At 35.2% G+C, this 18,662-nt stretch overlaps 1 protein-coding gene across 1 annotated transcript in view; it reads right to left on the reverse strand.

The window, feature by feature from the left end:
- Ap3b1 (adaptor related protein complex 3 subunit beta 1) overlaps window positions 1-18,662 on the reverse strand; it is a 205,786-nt gene that overhangs the window by 44,230 nt on the left and 142,894 nt on the right. Inside the window, exon 22 of the mRNA XM_048331505.1 lies at window positions 16,872-16,978. Coding sequence (XP_048187462.1) covers window positions 16,872-16,978 — 107 coding nt within the window. The remainder of the gene's footprint in view (window positions 1-16,871; window positions 16,979-18,662) is intronic.

Genomic DNA, 18,662 nt, shown 5'->3' on the forward strand with positions numbered 1-18,662 from the left:
CCTTAAGAATTAACTGTAATTAACAATTTGGCATCCCTTCCAGTCTTTGACTCCATTATTGTTTTTCTTGCATACTGTAAAAGTCACTTTAACTGGTCTTCCCTTCTTTATACTCCAATTTATACCATATGCTTCTGCAAAATAATTTTCTTAAAATTGTAGCTCCCTTATATGCTCAACAACATATGGTGGAAATTACAACTTTGAACACAGAAAGACAAACTGAAGTTGGCATGTAACTTACTAGCCCCATGCTACTAAAAAAGTTACCTTATCTCTAGCTATCTCGATATTCATATCTGTGGGAACACTGACATCTGTTGTTCAGGGCTTATTTAAATTTAAGCTCTGAAATAAAATTTGGAAGAATAAAGGGCCTTAGGTGCATCACAGGTCCATCAAGAGCACAAGATTGGATTTCTGAGTTAAAAAGTATGTGTGGTTGAAACCCTATGAGCAAAGAGGTGAAAAACTACATAGGTTATTCATATGAATGATAGGACAATGGTGGTCTAGAAATCTCTAGATTACGTATGAGACATTATGGTCATCAGTGATTAAGAGATCTGAAGATAAGGATGGCAAGGAAGGGACCGGAACATGGTCAGTTGGCTTCATAGAAGGAAGGAAGATGATGATAAAAATGGATTGGAGTAGAAGTACCACCTGGGAGCTTTACACCAACAATCCTGCAGGTAATAATGGTTTTGTCAAGACAAAATTATAGGTCATTGTGAGCGAGGTCATGCTGCAAATATTTCCTACAAGTTTCAACATCAAAATAGAGATTCTCAGAAAAGCCAGACCACATCACAGTGGGAGTGTGAGGAAAACTAATGGTTGACCTATTATTTCAGAGATGCAACTACTGCCTCTAAAGTGAATTTTAAGTTACAGGATTGGGTCTTCTGGGATGAGGGATATGGCTTTCATCTAGATAAAGTCTTATAGGTAAGAAAAGAAGCATATCTTAATTGATGTACAAACTGGAAAGGGAGTTGCATTAACCTGTGTTAATTTAAGTAACCCATCCCTCCAGGGATGTTTTTGTTGGGTGTTACCCAGGGGGAAAGGATCTCTATACACACGGGATGCCAGTACCAAGTACCACAGGTTGCCAAAAAATTCCTAACACAGGGCAAGGATGGGAAATGGGTTCTCTAATACCATGAGATAGATAGAAACACAGACACAGACACTAAAATAAACATGTTTTCTTACTCTGTGTACAAATATTTCAAATTCTTCTGTGAGGAGGTGGGAACCAGGAGAGAAGGTTATTTGCTATGTAGAAGCTTTAGACCTTTTGGAGTCCAGCCTGTGTTAGCAAAGCCTTCTACGGATCCAGTTTTCTTTACATTACAGGACAAGGGCTGAACAAATCTTTCTGAGTCAATGCCTGGGACTGGAACCTATCTGCTAAGACTCTAGCACTGGCTTTGTGTTCCCAGGCGACATCTGTTTTTGACAAGTGAAACGTCTTTCTTCAGAAGCAAAGATTTGTTGGTTCCTTCTTGTCAAGCACAGTTAGGATTGGCAAGTTAGAAGATCTTCAAATAATTTGATGAAAAGAGGACAATTAATTTCTCTAAGTTTGGATTTGTATAGTAAAATGACTTAAAGATAGTAAGAAAAAAGCACAAAAATGCACTGGATATGAATTTTAGGTGATTTTTTGTAAGCATATGTAAGGCAAAGGAATCTGAAGAAAAAGTCTGGAGTACTATAATATCCAGAAAAAATTATACATTGAGATGATACTAAATGCCATATTTCATAGGGATTGCAATATTAACAACACCATTACAACCAAGAAAAAAGAATACATTAGGACATGATAAGTTATACTAGTCTCTAAGCATTCATAGAATGTAAATGAAGAGACTAAAGTAGGATATTCTCAGGGGAGGATCACAAAGGAACAATAGCTATGTGTAGCTGCCCATCCAAAATAATGTTTATTGCAACCAACTCCAAGAAGTGGAAACAGAGGTTTATTTGCTTTGTTGCTGTTTTTGTTTTCATTTCCTTTTGTCTTGTTTATCTGTCTTTAGGAGGGTAAGAGGGAGCACAGAAATAGTAGGACATAGGGTGAACAAATGCAGCAGTGGTACTCACTGGACACTACGTTGAAAATGAACTATACAACTTGTGGTTGGGAATGGGGGAGAGGAAACAGAGCATGAGGAAAGGGTGACATTGGTAAAAAAAAGAAATGTACTCTTTATCAGACTTATATAACTGTAACCCCTCTGTGATCACCTTTACAATAACAATAAATGAAAAAGAAAAAAAGTTACCATCTATAGATCTATCTTCAGTAGGAAATTAAAGAAACCAATTTTTACACTAATTTTAAGTAATCAACTTGTAATACTTTGGCTTGTTGGCTTGTTGAGAAAACCAACAGGGCTATTTAAAAAAAAAAAAAGAAAGAAAGAATGAGATAAGGGCAGTAGCCAGAGACAGGTAGATGGGGGCACTGGACCAAATGCCAAGTGAAATGGGTTCTAGTTTCAACTCAAGTGAGATCTTAGGTTATAGTTTCGCCTCAAATGAGTTCTTAGGTAAATCAAAACCTTAAGGTGCTCCTATTTTTCGCTTCAGTAAAATGGGGCTAATTATACATACTCTATCTTATTCACTGAGCTGTTTCAAGGATCAGATGAGATCAGATATGTGAAATTGATTTGTAAACTATAAAAAGTTTAATGAAAGGCATTTTTGGGATTATTAGTAAATTGAGTTTTCAGTCAATGTTAAAACACCAATCTGTCAAATAACAAAGGGTCATGAGGTTAAAAGTACATATCAAAAAAGTTGAATCACCATTGGAAAAAGCTTTTATAACAATATTGCTGTATTTATTGATAGTACCATCCAAAGGCCTTTAAAAAAGTAATCCCTTCCCCCATGTCTTTTTTTCTCTCTGTTAGTGTGGGTGAAGAGCACTGTTCTCTAAAAGGTTTCTAAATGATGTTGATGTTAAAAAATATAGGATCACCATTTAACAGCCTTTTAAAGAGCAGTCCTCAGTACAGTCTTTGTTAACAACTGAGGGAGGGACTATTTTTTCAAAGGCTTTTAAAGGATGTTGTTAAAAGAATATATAGTGACATCATTTAAAAGCCTTTTAAATAATAGTCCTCCTTCCCTCCCAATTGTAATGTCCTTGGCTTTCATTTATTTTGTACTACAGGCTGAAAATGGACAAACCAACGTATTACTGGCTATGGAAGGCATTTGTTGGATGGAGAATGATGCATTGCTTTTAAAAACGCTGGTGTCCAGAAATAAATCCAACTCTTTGAGAACATAGTGCCACTTTAATACAGGATATTGCCCACCCACGTTATCACTGAGTAGTAGTACCTTTTCCTTGTGTTCTCTACAAGTTAAGAAGTTGCCACGCAAACATGTAAGGAGTCACAGCTAAGTCAGTCAAGACGTTGTATGGTATTAATGAAGTTTTACAAATGATAGCTACTTAACTCTCCACTCAACTTACAAAAAGAAAAAAAGCTTAGCTTCTACTCTGTTTTCTTTATTACATATTTCTGACTCCTATATTTTATACTTCCCTAGGAAACGGTGGTCACCCAGGGATCCTCTTTTCCATATTTAGTTCTCAGGGAGAGGAAACATGAATATAATCATCTGGTTTAAAGCATGAAATTTGATAAGCAGTAAGCTTTGAGACAGGTTAGTTATGGTTTAACTATCGTTCATATAACATACCAACTAAATAAGAACCAGGGAAATAATCATAGTGTATGTAATAATTTTCCAACTCATGTTGGGTCTTTTCAGAAATGTATCATTTCATCTTAAGAACAAGATTTCACAGCTTTCATTCACATTTACTAATAGAAATAAGCAGATCTGAAGATTTCCATAAGGAAAAACATTAGTCAGTCATGTCCATGGCTGACACCTATCACCCTAGCTTATCAAGAGACACAGATCCAGAGGACAGGGGTCTGAGGCCAGCCCCAGTAAAATGTCCATGAGACTTAATAACTAGCAAAAGGTAGGATTGGAGGCGTGGCTCAATTTGTAGAGCAGAGGGCAAATAAGCAAAGTTAAGTGAGAACAAGGCCTGAGTTCAAACTCCAACAACACACACACACACACACACACACACACACACACACACATCCAAAACAAGTAGAAAGAAAACTACAATCCCTAAAGTTTACTTGAGAGCAAAAGAGAACTAGGTACCTTCACAAATAACAAGAGTGTAAAGACTATAAAGAACATTAACATATAATTACTATTTTACCCCAAACTGTTCTTGGGAACCTAAGAAAAGTTTCACACAGCTATGATACATAATTTTTATGTTTAATATAAGACTTGCTCAGACCATTATACTGCCTCTTGACATATAAAATAACACCCTTTGGTTTACGGCTTTGAAATAAGATAGAGGTACTGAACCACATATCCATAAAAACATATCCCCAGAAAGCATGAGTGAGGCTCAGAGCATTTATAATGTGCTCAAAAGGGATGGGGGAAAAAAAAGACTTGTGTTGCCATTCTGTGTCCCCCCATTTATCAAAGAACTAATGAACTGATGATAACTTTCTCTAGGTATGTGGTATTCTTTTAGTTAAAACATCTTGTTTCTAATGAGGAACTTATTAAAATAACTCAGTGATTTTTTATAGTTTCTTTAAACCGTCATATCTACTCTCTGAGTATTTAAAATGAGCAAGGTGTTCAAAGTTGGTGAGTGGTGTATCTATGGTTTTAGCAAAAAAGTTATGTGAAAACTTCAACCTTTTCTTTAGTCTAGGAATTTGAGAAAATTCTGACTTAAGTATGATAGAAGGCATAAGACTAATTTGTTGATGACTACTGTGTATTCACAATCTACCAACCACGATGCTTTTTTGATTAAACACTTGATGCAATTTCCAGAAGCAAAATGGACACGCATTCTAACATTTTCTGCTGTAAGACATGCTCTGTCTCAACTTCAAATTTACACTTAGGAGCAAGCACTCCTTTGAGCATCACTGCAGGGCAAAAGGCCTGCATGGGCTCCTAATTCTTTTTATCTCCATGGACAAACAGGACATTTTATGAAGAGGACGTCAAACTGACATCCTCTGTGCCCTGAGTAAATAACTAACAAGTCATTTCCTAACCTTGACTTTAGAGTCCAGCCTTTCCACCTTTCTTTTTTTCCTTCTTCTTTCCAAACAAGTGACAAAGAACAAGGAAGCTGATTGAAGGGGTCCATTATGTATCAACTTAAAGAAAGGCAAAGTGATTGATGAAACTAGCAGTCACCTTCACTGCTAGCTACTGCACCTGTATCCTTTTTGTCAAATGACCTGAAAATCCTGCTGACAGTTTAACATTCAGTACAAGGATATGCAGTATGGGACTACAATTTTCAATATTTTTATTTGCAGTGAAATCTTTAGGGATATAATTTGAAAGCAGAAGTTTTATTATTTTCAAAGCTTTGTATTTTTTTCTACATAGACTCTGATTGCTGTCAACTTGCATTTCAAAAATATAGTCATGGTGTGTTGCATGGTAGGTAATCTGAGTGTTTATTTTAAACTTCATTTTTAACTTTATTTTAAACTTCTGTTTACTTTTATCATTAGAGACAACACTGTTAACTCAGCAGAGTACTCGGTGGGTTCCTCTGGCCAGGTGATTGGATGAATTACAATTATATTGGTAGAGGATGAGTTTATGATTGCTTGTTTTCTCTTTTTGGAGTAGTTAATATCCCCCAAAGTAATTATTAATTAAAAAAGTAAAAATGCAATATTCTAAAAATATGAATATTTTACCTAAATGACTTAATTATGTTTCTCAACTTTCTATAATTTGAAAAAGGACTCAACAAATTGACTAGATAACCAAGTAACTGAGAATTTCGTCTGTGGAGTAAAAAGTTACCTAAGTTAAAGTACTCATGATATTTCCTTTTAGCAGTGAATTTAGTCACAAGCTTACTGCATTAGGAATACAATTTCACCAGGCAACAGTGACACACTTGAGAGCCAGGAAAATCTCAAAAGAAGCCATGATTCTCTGTATGGACATAGTACCATTTCCTCTGGGCATTTATTACCTGTTAAAAACCAATCTTTTGGTGAGTGGCAGTTCAGGGTTTTTGAGAGCAAGCTGCAATATTTCTTCAGGTCTGCAGAGTCATAATTAAAGCTGAACTGAGCGGAATTGGAGAGGGAAGGTCAGCAAGGTGCCGTATGAGAGATGAGGCTGGGCTGATGGGCACCAAATGAACAAATTATGATGGGCCCCACTCAATGTGATGAGGTCAAATGCTTGTTTCTACCCACTGACAGTTCAATTTCCCTGAAATGTCTCTCGGTTCTCTATGAGCTAATTATGAATGAAAAGTTATCAACTGCCCACGCCAAAGGGGGCTTAAATACTATTTTGTGGAGTTCTTAATGTCAAAACATTGTTCAAAACAGCATGCTGTCCCACTCCAAATACAATGCTTGGGATAATCTAAATACCAATGAAACACTATCAATTTTCCTTAGACTTCTCACAAAGTATACATAAAGCATGTTCTCTAATACTTGTCAGCTTAACAACAAAATAAAAAAGATCACTTTAACAAGTCTATATTATATCTATAAGTCATTTCTATTGTAATAGCAGCAGTGCTCATAATTTGCATATCACAAGCTACATAATTTTCACATAGCACCATATATTTTTTTCTAGCAATGATGCAATTGAATTATTAGGTTTTAGGAATCAATACCTAGATTTATTCTTGCATACAGATTTATTACACTGAATTAGTTCCAGTGTGATTGACAATATATGATGCCCTTTTATGGAATCTCAATTTTTGAGGAATAGTTTTCGATAGCCTGAATTTGTAATGGACAAATATTTTCTTTTTATCTTTAAATGCCTACAATTTCTTTTCAAATCCTGTAATAGCTGTACAAAATCTGATAAAATTGAGGATGCAACCAATTAAAAATGAGCAAATGGTTTAAATCATATTAACATAAAACTGATTAAAATGATATTTGCTGAGGTCTTACTATGTGCCAATCATTATGCAAGGGACTTCATAAAAGAATGCTTAACACAAAAAGTATTTTAGTAGTTATGTAGGAAATATACAACCCATATAAAAGCTTATATCAATGTCCCAAGGTTAAAGCTATGTCACAAAAAAATGTGTTGTACTATGAACTGCATAAAATATAGTGATGAGCTTAAACTTTGAGTAATTATAAATTATATAAACAGAATGTATGTAAAATGATATGTCAATTTTTAAGTGAACACTAGATAAAAACGAGGTTTAAAAATATACCATATAAGAAACGTAGTTTGAAGGTATACTTATAACTGGGAGTATCATTGGGGTAGGATTTGATGGGGATAGATTGCTAAAGATGTGAGGAGGTACATACTACCTTCAAAGTAGTTTAAAGGTATACACAGAATAGAGACTTGATAGGTAGGTAAAAGGAAAGATGAATTGAGATTCAGGAAAGATCTGAGCATAATTAAAAGGAGCCTTGAGATGTCTTGCTAGTTAACAATCCAGACATATATATGCAAAGTAACTCACAAACCAGAAAACTTCGTAGTGTTAGGCATTATTTTGACAGTTAATGAAATATGCTTAAGTATATAATATCATTTTACAGGATTAGGAGCTCTATTTTATATACTTGTTTAAAGATTACAATTTAATTCGTTCATTAAAAGATCCTTTCTGGAAGTTGATTTTTTCTAATTCTTATTGTAATTGCATTGTTCTAATCTTGTATTATAAAGGCAGCTGCTTGCCTATCATTTGTACTTTCCTCGTTAATCCTGACTCAGTGAATTAACCTTTAATTACAGCCGTTAAAATTGAAATGAGCCTCTTGTCTGGCTGGGGCTGCCCCCTTTCAGTGCATGATACTGATGAAAATTTTTAGGGTCAATGAATATGTCCCATGTCATGTCTGATAGCTGCTAAAGATGTGAGGAGGTAAATGTTACCTTAGAAAGATGTGCTTTAAATTTTTAGGTAATCTCCTCTGTTGACAGGGAAATAAAGTCAAAATGGTAGTTTTAGTTTCTCAATTTATCTTCCTATATTTTTAGCCAAATCAAGAGCGTACTTAAGAAATGTGAAGACCAGGTTATTAAGTTAACTTAATAGCTTAAGTAATAACTTATTCTACATTTTACTGTCTGAAACATTACATGTGAAGTAATATAGAAATGTTATGTTTAAAGGAACACAACGTTTCTAGACACATGTTCAATGGAGAAAATTCTCTCGATGTTATCACATAAATATTAACAACAGAATATTTTAAGCAATTTCATTTTATCTTTAAGTAGCTGTACAATGAAGTTGCCATTTAATAAAGCTGATTATGACTACAATATATCTTGGTTAATGTCACCACCCCTTTCAATGTTCTCACCCATTCCTCCCCAGCTCACTCCCTCCCTCTCTCTTCTTAATTTTGTAAGATATACATTAAATTCTTAACTGTACTCTCCCCTTCCTCTCTTCATTTGTCAGTATTTCAAATACAAAAAAGAAGGTAATCCTTCCCTTAGTCAATGTCATTTGAAGTTCTTTAGATGCCTTAGAAATTTAAGAGTTGGAAGCACTTAGAAACAAGCCATTCTGAATCCATCATTTCCCAGATGAGGCTTTCCAACACAGACAAAGCAGATTAATATAACAAACTTAAGGATTCATCACTAAGATTCAAAATTATCTAGGCTTAGCATTTATAAGGTCCCGAGTTCAATCATTAGCCCATAGGGAGGGAAAGAGGGAAGAAGGGAGACAAGAAGGGTAGAGAAAGAAGGAAGGAAAGAAGGAAGAAAGGGAAGGAGGGAGGGAGGGGTCAATATTTGGCCAATTATATTTAAGTAGTACAAAGTAGTTTGAATTCAATCTGCCAGTTTATATGGCATCTTGATCAGTGTTACCCCCTCCATCATTCTCCCCTGGAAGAACTTATTTGCCCCTGTTTAAAGGACTGGGTTTTGAACTTAGGGCCTTATGTTTGCTAGATAAGTGCTCTACCATTTGAGCCATATCAACAGCAGTTTGTTCCTTTGGGGGAGTATAAGAGTTTTTTGTTTTTAAAGAAAAACACTAATAACTAGTGAATACGGCTGATAAATATGTAATGACAAATGCCTAATAATATCTTAAAGCTAAAAAAGTGTTCTTCATTGGAAATACCACAATTCAACAGAAGCAACAAGACTTGAAATACACCAATTGATATTACTACATCAATTGCATATAGCTAAGATCTACCCTACTCTTTCCTAAGATTATCATTTTGAGCACTTATTTAACTAAACATATATTACCAAAAATTAAGAGTTTTTACACATATAATTTGCTTTTAAAAGCTTGCTTTTTGTAGATCTGTTTTTCATATCCAGAGTTCCTTAAGCTTTCTGTTATTTATCATTCTTTTTTACTACACGCCATGACTACTAACATTTTCATCAGAAGAAACAAAAGATATTTCCCAAGTCGAAAATGACAAAATTATTTTTAATTTTGGCTCATAATTTCTCCTCTAAAACCAAAGGAATTTGATCTTAGCTATATGCAATTGATGGAAGTAATCTCAATGACTTGGGTTGCTTGTCACAAACATTACTAAATAACTGTGGAGAACTTTACTGTAACACTGGTAAGCATTATGAATACTATTCACCAGTTAAAGACTTATACTGGCACCGATTTGCTGAAATCAGTTAAAAGTATTTTGCAACAACAACAAAATGTCTACCATTCAAACTTATAATCCTTTCTTTAAAAGTAGGTCTTTGTAATAATCTAGAAAAGAAATAGATGAAAATGGTCTGATGCAACTAAGAGACCTCAAAACTAGTACAGAAACAAAAAGATGAATAAATAAGAAGATATAACTTAAAGTTTAACTCAAAAATTAAAGCAATTCAAACCTAGAAGAGAACTGAATAAAAGAACAAGATGAGACACAGTGAGGCAATGGAAGTACAACATACTATAAAACTTTAATTAAAAATGTTTTCAATTTAAGCAGACCCAGACCAGTGATTTTTCATTATTTTTACCACAGTTCTGTGACTACTGACATTTTCATCAGAACAAATAAAGGATTTTCTCCAAATTTAAAATGACAAAATTATTTCTAATTTTTACTTATAATTCCTTTCTGCTCTAAACCCAAAGGAATTTCATGTTAGCCAGACTTGTCCCTCAGCCTGGGACTTGGCTATACCTTAACTATAATGACATTATAATTTTTTAAGTAGTTCTTCTAACCATTTAAGAAAACAAACTATCACACGCAGATTGTCATTTCTGTGACAACATATTCATGAAATCCCATGACTTAGTAAGTGCTTATATTTGAGAATTTATTTGAGATGTATTTCAAAGAAATCTGTCCTTGCAGAACAACTTGATCAACCCTGGTATTCAAGTAGTTTAAGAGTTAGGCAATTGTTTTCTCCCTTTCTCTCACCTCAACTGCTCTCCCAGTAGCAACTGAGGGAGGGAAGGAGGAAAAAAACCCCAAAAACAGAAGGGGATAAAGAAGGTATGATAAAAATTACTCAGGAAAAAATAAAATCCTAAGTATGAGACAACTTCAATCATGATAATCATTATATTAACATATAATTACCCTAATAATTCCAAATACTGGTTTGGTGGATTTTAAACAGTGAGTCAGATTCTTCTGCTTAGAATTACGCTTAGGTTTTACTTATTATTTTAAAGCAAACAGAATGATCTTTTTTTTTTTTTTTAAGAAGTTTTGATGGAGGCCTTTCTTTACTTTACTTTTCTCTGTGTTGAGAGACTTCATCTCTCAACACAGAGAGAACTTGATTACGTTTTCTTTCAATAGCAAAAACCCATAAGCCTACTTGTTAGTCAACTTTCCTTACTAAACAACCTTACAGAATGATAGAAACTAACTCCAGAAGCTATATTTATTTTACATATTTTTATTTTTTTTTAAGTTTTTATTATAAAACTGATGTACAGAGAGGTTACAGTTTCATACGTTAGGCATTGTATACATTTCTTGTACTGTTTGTTACCTTGTCCCTCATACCCCCCTCCCCCCTCCCCCTGTATATTTTTATTTTTTTTTAAAGCCTTTTCTTTGCCCTTCTCTGTAAAACTAAATTCAAGAAAAATACACCAGGTTTTCCTTCTTCTGATCCTTTCGGTTGTCAATCTTAGGACACATGTTACATGGCTTCCTGGTCAGGATGTCAAATGCCATCTTTCCCTGGGCACAAGAAGTTCCATGCTGACTACTGGTAATCACATGTGCGGGCCCTTGGTTTGGTCTGTTGTTGTCTTCACTAGTTTGCACCCCCAAATCACATAAGGGTGAAAAGAGAACCCATAATGCAGTGCTCTCCACGAGGGCAGGAATCTTGCCCATCTTGCTTCTCACTCTGTCTTTGTATGCTGGCCTGAATAAACACTTGAGTAGATTTAACACTTAATTGGAATAGGTCTATGTGGAATGTAGCATCCCTAAAAAGAGACTGGGTTTTCGTCTCGGCTCTTGAGAGATCATCTCTAGAACAGTAGAATTACCCTCAAAATGAGATCTTTGGGCTCACATCTGTCAATTTGTATCACTGAAGCAATTCATGATTAGCCTCTAGAGGGCTTATGCTAGGAGCTAACTCAGGATGGGTGCTGACTAAGCCAGAAACGTCAACCATGTGAGCCTGATTAGAAGGAGAGTGGAGGGATGGAGACTGAGTTGAACCAAACAGCAGTAATTAATTCCAACTATGTGTATGTAATAAAGCCTCAACTGAAAACTTTGGCACTGAAATGCTGTGAGCTTCTCGCTGGCAGTATTCCATCATATTGTCATATTTTGATGCCAGTGGAGTAACCAAGAAGTGCTGCTTTTGGAACTCTCTCAGAATATATCCTATGTGTCTCTTGTTTTTCTGGTTCTAATTTGTCATCTTTGCCTATAATAAACCCTTATCCTAAGACTAATGCTTTCCTGGATTCTGTGAGTTGCTAAAATTTCTGCGAGTTGCTAAAATTTTTTTTTAAACTGAGGATGCTTTAGTTTTAAACTTGTAGTATATATAAAAAATCTTGGGCAAATCTACCAAACTAGAACACTGTGCCTGTTTAAACTTGTGTTTGGCTAACTAAACAGCATATTTACCAAATTAAGATTGTTTTGTCAGTTCTATTCTTTCTTCTATGGACCAGTGTTCAAATTATGGTTCCTCAATATACTATATTTTGTTTTGTTTTTTTTATAAGGATCAGGTTTTTTTCCCAGACTTTTTTTTCCCTTTAAATTGTATTGTAAAGGTGATATACAGTTACATAAGTTCAGTAGTAAGTGCATTTCTTTTTCAATAGTGTTAGCCTCTCCTTCATTTGTCCCACTTTTTCCCCTCCCAAGTTGGGCCTTTTTGCACCCTCCTAAATTAAATTGTGATCCATGCAGGTCCAAGCTGTTATTTTTTTATTGTATCAAGGTCAGAGCTTCCTCACTAAATTGGTTAGAGGTGTGCTGTGATGTTGACCCACTGTAAGATGTCAGGTTGGTCCTGTAGTACAGGGCGCTCTTCTAATATCCTTCAGCATCCTGTTTACCCCAAAGCACAGTAAGATAGTGTTACTTTTCTACGTATGTCAGGATATCATAATACTGGGAAGCAAGAGGTTAAGTAATCATTAATACAATTTTCCCGGGAGAGTGTATCACCAAGCACTGCTCAGACATTAGGCCTGGTCCTTGCACACAAAGTTATCTTGGCTCTACTGAACTACCGTTTTTGCAACATCCTGAGGTCTTTCATAACCCAGGCCTTCAAAGTCAGTATTTCCTCTGCCAGGAACATGATTCTTCTTTTACTCTAGTGGTGCAGGCAAACTTATTCAAGACTTTGTTTCCAGGTCCCATGTGTAAATTCTTTTCTAAAAGCTCTGTCAATTGGAGCAGTCAGGGGATTTGCATTGCTAGCAGCAATTGACATTTGAGTCTCTGGTACCCACGCCCTTCCCCCACCATGTACTTCCTCTTCCACTACTTTTATTTGACTTTGCCTTCGTTGATTCTTAAAAGCATTCTGTTTCCCTATATTCTACCTTACATGTGCCCCAATAGGCTATTCTATTTCCCCTCCCTAAATTATTAATATTCTGATGGCTTTCAGTATGTGTGTGAGGACATATTTTTAAACAGTTGGTCCTGATTTTTCTATGAAATTCAGAATAGATGTTTCCTTTCTTATTGTACATTTTCAACTTGATGTTCCACAAGCACTCAGATTCAAATGTATCAAATTAACTTCCACTCTTATTGTCCTCTCTTGTTTTATGTCTTAGGTAGAATAGCATCCAGTTTATTCAAATAGGAACCTCAGTTATCTAAAAACCACAAAGCCCCTCTTTTATTCTTCCACACAGCCATATAAAATAAAGAATTAATCGATGTAAATAACCTCTCAAAAGTCATCATACTACCTTTTCAAAGTCTTATAAGGTTTTAAGACATTTTACCAGCTTCATATAATATAGGTATTTCTTTCTCTCCTCATATAAACAATGCCGTTTCTGAAATACTTACCTCTTTTTCTTCTTGCTCTCTGTCATTTCAACACTCAACACAAATGTCAATACCGATGCTCTTTACTGATAGTGCTTGTTTTGGAATTACTTGTGCACTTCACTGTGTACTTTAACATTTAAAGTTTTCTACTCTGTTTCACTCAGTAAACTGTGAGTTCCTAATTTAAGAAGGGACTATATATTAGCATAGTAATCTTAGCAGAGTAACTTTGTTATACAGTTTAGAAAAAAAAGTCAAGTAAATGAAAAATTATGACCAAGTATCTTTTTTTTTTTTTTTTTGGCCAGTCCTGGGGCTTGGACTCAGGGCCTGAGCACTGTCCCTGGCTTCTTCTTGCTCAAGGCTAGCACTCTGCCACTTGAGCCACAGCGCCACTTCTGGCCATTTTCTGTATATGTGGTGCTGGGGAATCGAACCCAGGGCCTCATGTACACAAGGCAAGCACTCTTGCCACTAGGCCATATCCCCAGCCCCTGTGACCAAGTATCTTATGCACTTGTTTCAGAATACAAATATATAGAAGATTTTACTGTGTTCTATAAACAACATAAACATTAGGGAACATATTAGTAAGTACCTTCACAATTATACAAATGAAAGCTCCTTTACACTGCAGGCTTCTATGGCCATTTTCAGGAATACAAGAGCTGAGGAATACAGACAGCATCTTGCAATCTGAAAGTCATTGTCTGTAGTTGGATTTTTCAAAGGCAGATATTGCTTTACATTCATTTTAGGATTGTGAATTCCTCTTGTTGAACTATTTTTAAAATTTCCATCTCATATTGCATGGATAATATAAGTAAAAAATATTTTAACAACTGGCAGTGTTTTATTGTATATTTATACCACAATGTGCATATGTATACTAGGTACAGACATTTGGCTTGTTTCCAATGTTTTGCCCTTCTAATGTACCTTTGAATATCCCAGCATGTATTTAACAAATAACCACATAGACTGTCGGATCACAGTGATGGATAGAGTCAAGTTAACTATTTTCACTCTCCAAATAGTGGTTTCACCAATATACATTTCTACAAGCTATATGTTTTGTTTTGTTTTTTTGGGGGGGGGGGGTGTTACTAGTCCTAGGGCTTACACCAGGGGCCTGTGTGCTGTCTCCAAGCTTTATTTGCTTAAAGTTAGCATTCTTCCACTTGAGCCATAGCTCCACTTTTAGCTTCTTGGTGGTTAACTATAGATAAGAATCTCATGGACTTTCTTGCTTGGGCTAACTTTTAACCACGATCCTCAGATCTCAGCCTCCTGAATAGCTAGGATTACAGGTATGAACCACTGGTGCCTGGCTGTAACTTTCTTTGCCAACATCTATACTGCTAGGTTTTAAATTTTAAGGAAACACACCCTTAATATTTTTAAAAATAAGCTTCCTATAGTAAAGTTTGTAAGTTTTTAAAACTCTCATATTATACAGTCATTAACTATAATAAACTCATACTGTAGATTTACTTTAAGCTAGGTTAATGAAAACAATAGTATTAAGAAAATGAGATGGATGGAAAACTTTTGATTGGGTTGTGATGGAATGAATTTCTATGTGTCTAAAGCAACTAAGCAAAGATTTTACCAAAGCTATCATTTCTTTTAGAAATATTTAATAAGCAGAATGAAATACCAGAGAAATAAGTTTTTAGCTGCAGTAAAGAATAGCTAGATCATTTCAAGATACAAATGGGTTGCTGTAAGATCAGAGTTTAAGGAAAAGCTAGAGGTAGTTGGTTCAGGTGATCCTTGAATTTCAGTTGCTAGACAATAATCAATTTTCTGATTTTAAGGACAAGAAAAAAAAACACAACAAAACAAAACCACTAAGAGATGGTTTAACCTACTGTTAACTGTTTGGCTATGAGCATTTCCCCAATGGCTCACGTACTGAATACTTTTGGGAAGGCTGTGAAATCTTTAGGATTCATGGTCTACTTGTATGAAATCCAGTTCCCAGATTCTGCCTTGCCCTGTCTTTGCTTCCTGCATTATATCAACTGGTCTCTTCCATCATGGGTACCCTGGTATGATGAACTGAAAATGAGATAACATACTTCCTTTTCTCTTTCATGTTGTTTCCATCTGGTATTGGTTCACAACAATGATAAAACTAATTGATTAATACACCTGCTAATAGTTGGTTTTAGTTCATAAGTGCTAATGTCTTTCTCAACACAGACTATGACAAAGGGAAGAAATGTGCCTGGATGCAAGCTCAATGAGCTCCTGTTGAGCACAATTCTTATAGCACTGCTTCGTTACTTTGTGAGAAATATCATGAAATGCTGTACCCTGGTCCTGGTGATATTAAATCTAACTGAGAAACTAGGTCATTAAAGAACTGCGTTACGAAGCAGGTAGGGAGGAAAAGGAGAATGATGGAGTGGGGGAGACTGACTGGAATACATTATGGACATGCATTGATATGTCACAACATTCCCTCCCCCTTATATAACTAATGTATGCTAATAAGAAATGGATTAGAAAAAATGTTCCCCATTTATAAAGCCATCTGTTGATGAACTGATTATGCAAAACAAACAAGTGCTGCCTTTATACCCCATCTTCATCACAGAGTTGGTAAAACTAAAGACTTTTCTTATACTTACTATTAGACATTATTTAAAAAGAATCTTTGTGTTATGAATACATACTTCAAAGGGCTAGAACAAATAGTGAAACTGGTTTTATTTCTTTTTCTTGGCAACAGGTTCTCATTTAAAAAAATAATTTAAGTGGTTATTTTTTCTTTTAATTGTATTAATTTTGTTTTTTTGTTTATGTTTTACCAGGAATTGAACCCAAGTGCTTCATGTACGCTAGGCTAAGCCACATTCTACCACTAAGCCACATTCCCAAGCCTCTCATTACTTTTATTAGACTAGCTAGAAACATGCAATCTTCCTGTCTTAGGCTCAAGAGTAGCTGGGACTATTGGTATACCCAGCTGCACAAAATTTTTTTATGACAAAGAAACCTAAATGCTACAGATATAGAGCAGTGCCAGAGAAAAATGTACATAAGTAAATGTAGATAACAAACAGAAGTAAACTGAGATGAAAATGGTCTGCATAAAACTTTAAAACATTAACAAATTAGAAAGTGTTTTCTGCATTGGACTTTTTGTTAGAAAGAAAAACTACTCAAGACTAAGAAATCTACTTAGATTATTTTGAAAAATGAAAAACTCAAAGGCATCATAAAAAAACTGTGCTAGTGTATTTAACTTACACTGATGGCTGGTGAAGAAGTAGACAAATTTAAGCCTTCAAGATCAGTGATCACACTTGGAGAAAGAATTGGTGTGGAAAATGAAACTGGAGCGGATGCTGAATTGACTGTTAAAAAAAGTTCAAATTAGCAAATATGCATGAAAATTTAATTCAAATTATTAAAAGCAACATTTTTGTATTGTTAGTAAATCTAATTAAATTACTTTGATTAATAAATGTATGACAATTCTATTTAACATCTTGATTTAGTCAAGTTATTATCAAGTCATGGCAGTTATTACTCTTAGCTTCCAAAAACATAAATCCTATAACACATTAAGAATATAAATATCCTTAATAGTGAAAGGTTTTGAAAAATTTTTCATCACATAACATTTTTGTAGCATTTCTCACTAACTTCACTAGAAAGCCATATGTCAGAATGTTAAGCCAAAGTATTCATATTACAAACTTTTCTTTTTCTTTCCCTCTCTCCCTCCCTCCCTCCCTCCCTCCCTCTCTATCTCCCTCTCTCCCTCCCTCCCTTTCTCCCTCCTCCCCCTCCCCTCCCCCCTCTTTCCCTCTCTATTCTTTTCTTTTCTGTCTTCTTTTTTGATGTTGGTCCTGGGACTTTAACTCAGGAACTGGGCCCTGTCCCTGAGTTTCCTTTACTGCAAGCTAGTGCTCTAGAATACTCACAGACTTTCCTGCCTGGCTGTCTTCAAACCATGATCCTTGGATCTCAGTCTCCTGAGTAGTTAGGACTACAGGCAGGAGCCACCAGTGCCCAGCTCTTTTTTCTTTTAAAAAGTGACTAAAAACCACTTTTTTCTTTGCTAAGTATTTTTAGTACAGTAATCATATAATCATTCTTCTAATGAAGTGTCAAAAGCTTCAAAATTTAAGAACAGGCAATATAATCAGTATATAATGGTTTGATACACAGCAAGTGAATTATGTAGTTAATATAATTGCCTGTTGTGGCTGTGTCATTCACTGATGAAATATGGCATCATCATTTACTGTTGCTGTCATCACTGACCTTTATAACATGCTTGTCATGTGCCAGGTACAGATTTAAAGTGCTTTCACATGTAGCAACTCAACAATATTAAGATGCAATCAATCTAACCGTATTAGTAAATTTAATTTTATACATAAAAGAATAAAACACAGAGAGAAGAAAGTTATCAAAGGTAACACAGTGAGCATTAACAGAACTAGGATTCAAACTCCCGTGGCTTAGTGCCACTGTCCTTAGCCACTCAATTTTCCTACCTAGTCCATAGCTCATCAGCTAATGTAATATCAGAGATTATAACGTTTGTCCTGGAGGAGTTATTACTGGCTAGTAGATACTCTAAAATGCTTCAGAGTTAATTGTGCTAATTATGACACAGGTTTATATTTCTTAAAAAAGAACTTCAGAACATGGCTGATGTTTCATGATCATCTTACTGAGATCACATGTGTGGAACACTAAGGTACTAAAAGATATTTTAATTTCCAGAGATATAAAATATACTTTAACACAAAGGAATTGCTGCCTTTAGTCATATATTATGCTGGCCTAAGTATTTTCTCATTTATTATCAGAAGACATCCACAAAACAGTTAAATGACTTAGACACTCCTGACCATGACTTTATTTGGTCCAGCATACCCTCTGCCATTCTGTCCTGTTGCCACCAACTGTGTAGATAATGCAAGACTTACACGTAGCTGGAGAGTTACCTGACTGAATTAAACACCATGACCCATAACAGCACTCTGCACCTATGGCTGTCATTTAATCTGTAATGTGACAATC

This window comes from Perognathus longimembris, chromosome 22 (genome assembly GCF_023159225.1).
Source record: "Perognathus longimembris pacificus isolate PPM17 chromosome 22, ASM2315922v1, whole genome shotgun sequence".
Classification (NCBI taxonomy): domain Eukaryota; kingdom Metazoa; phylum Chordata; class Mammalia; order Rodentia; family Heteromyidae; genus Perognathus; species Perognathus longimembris.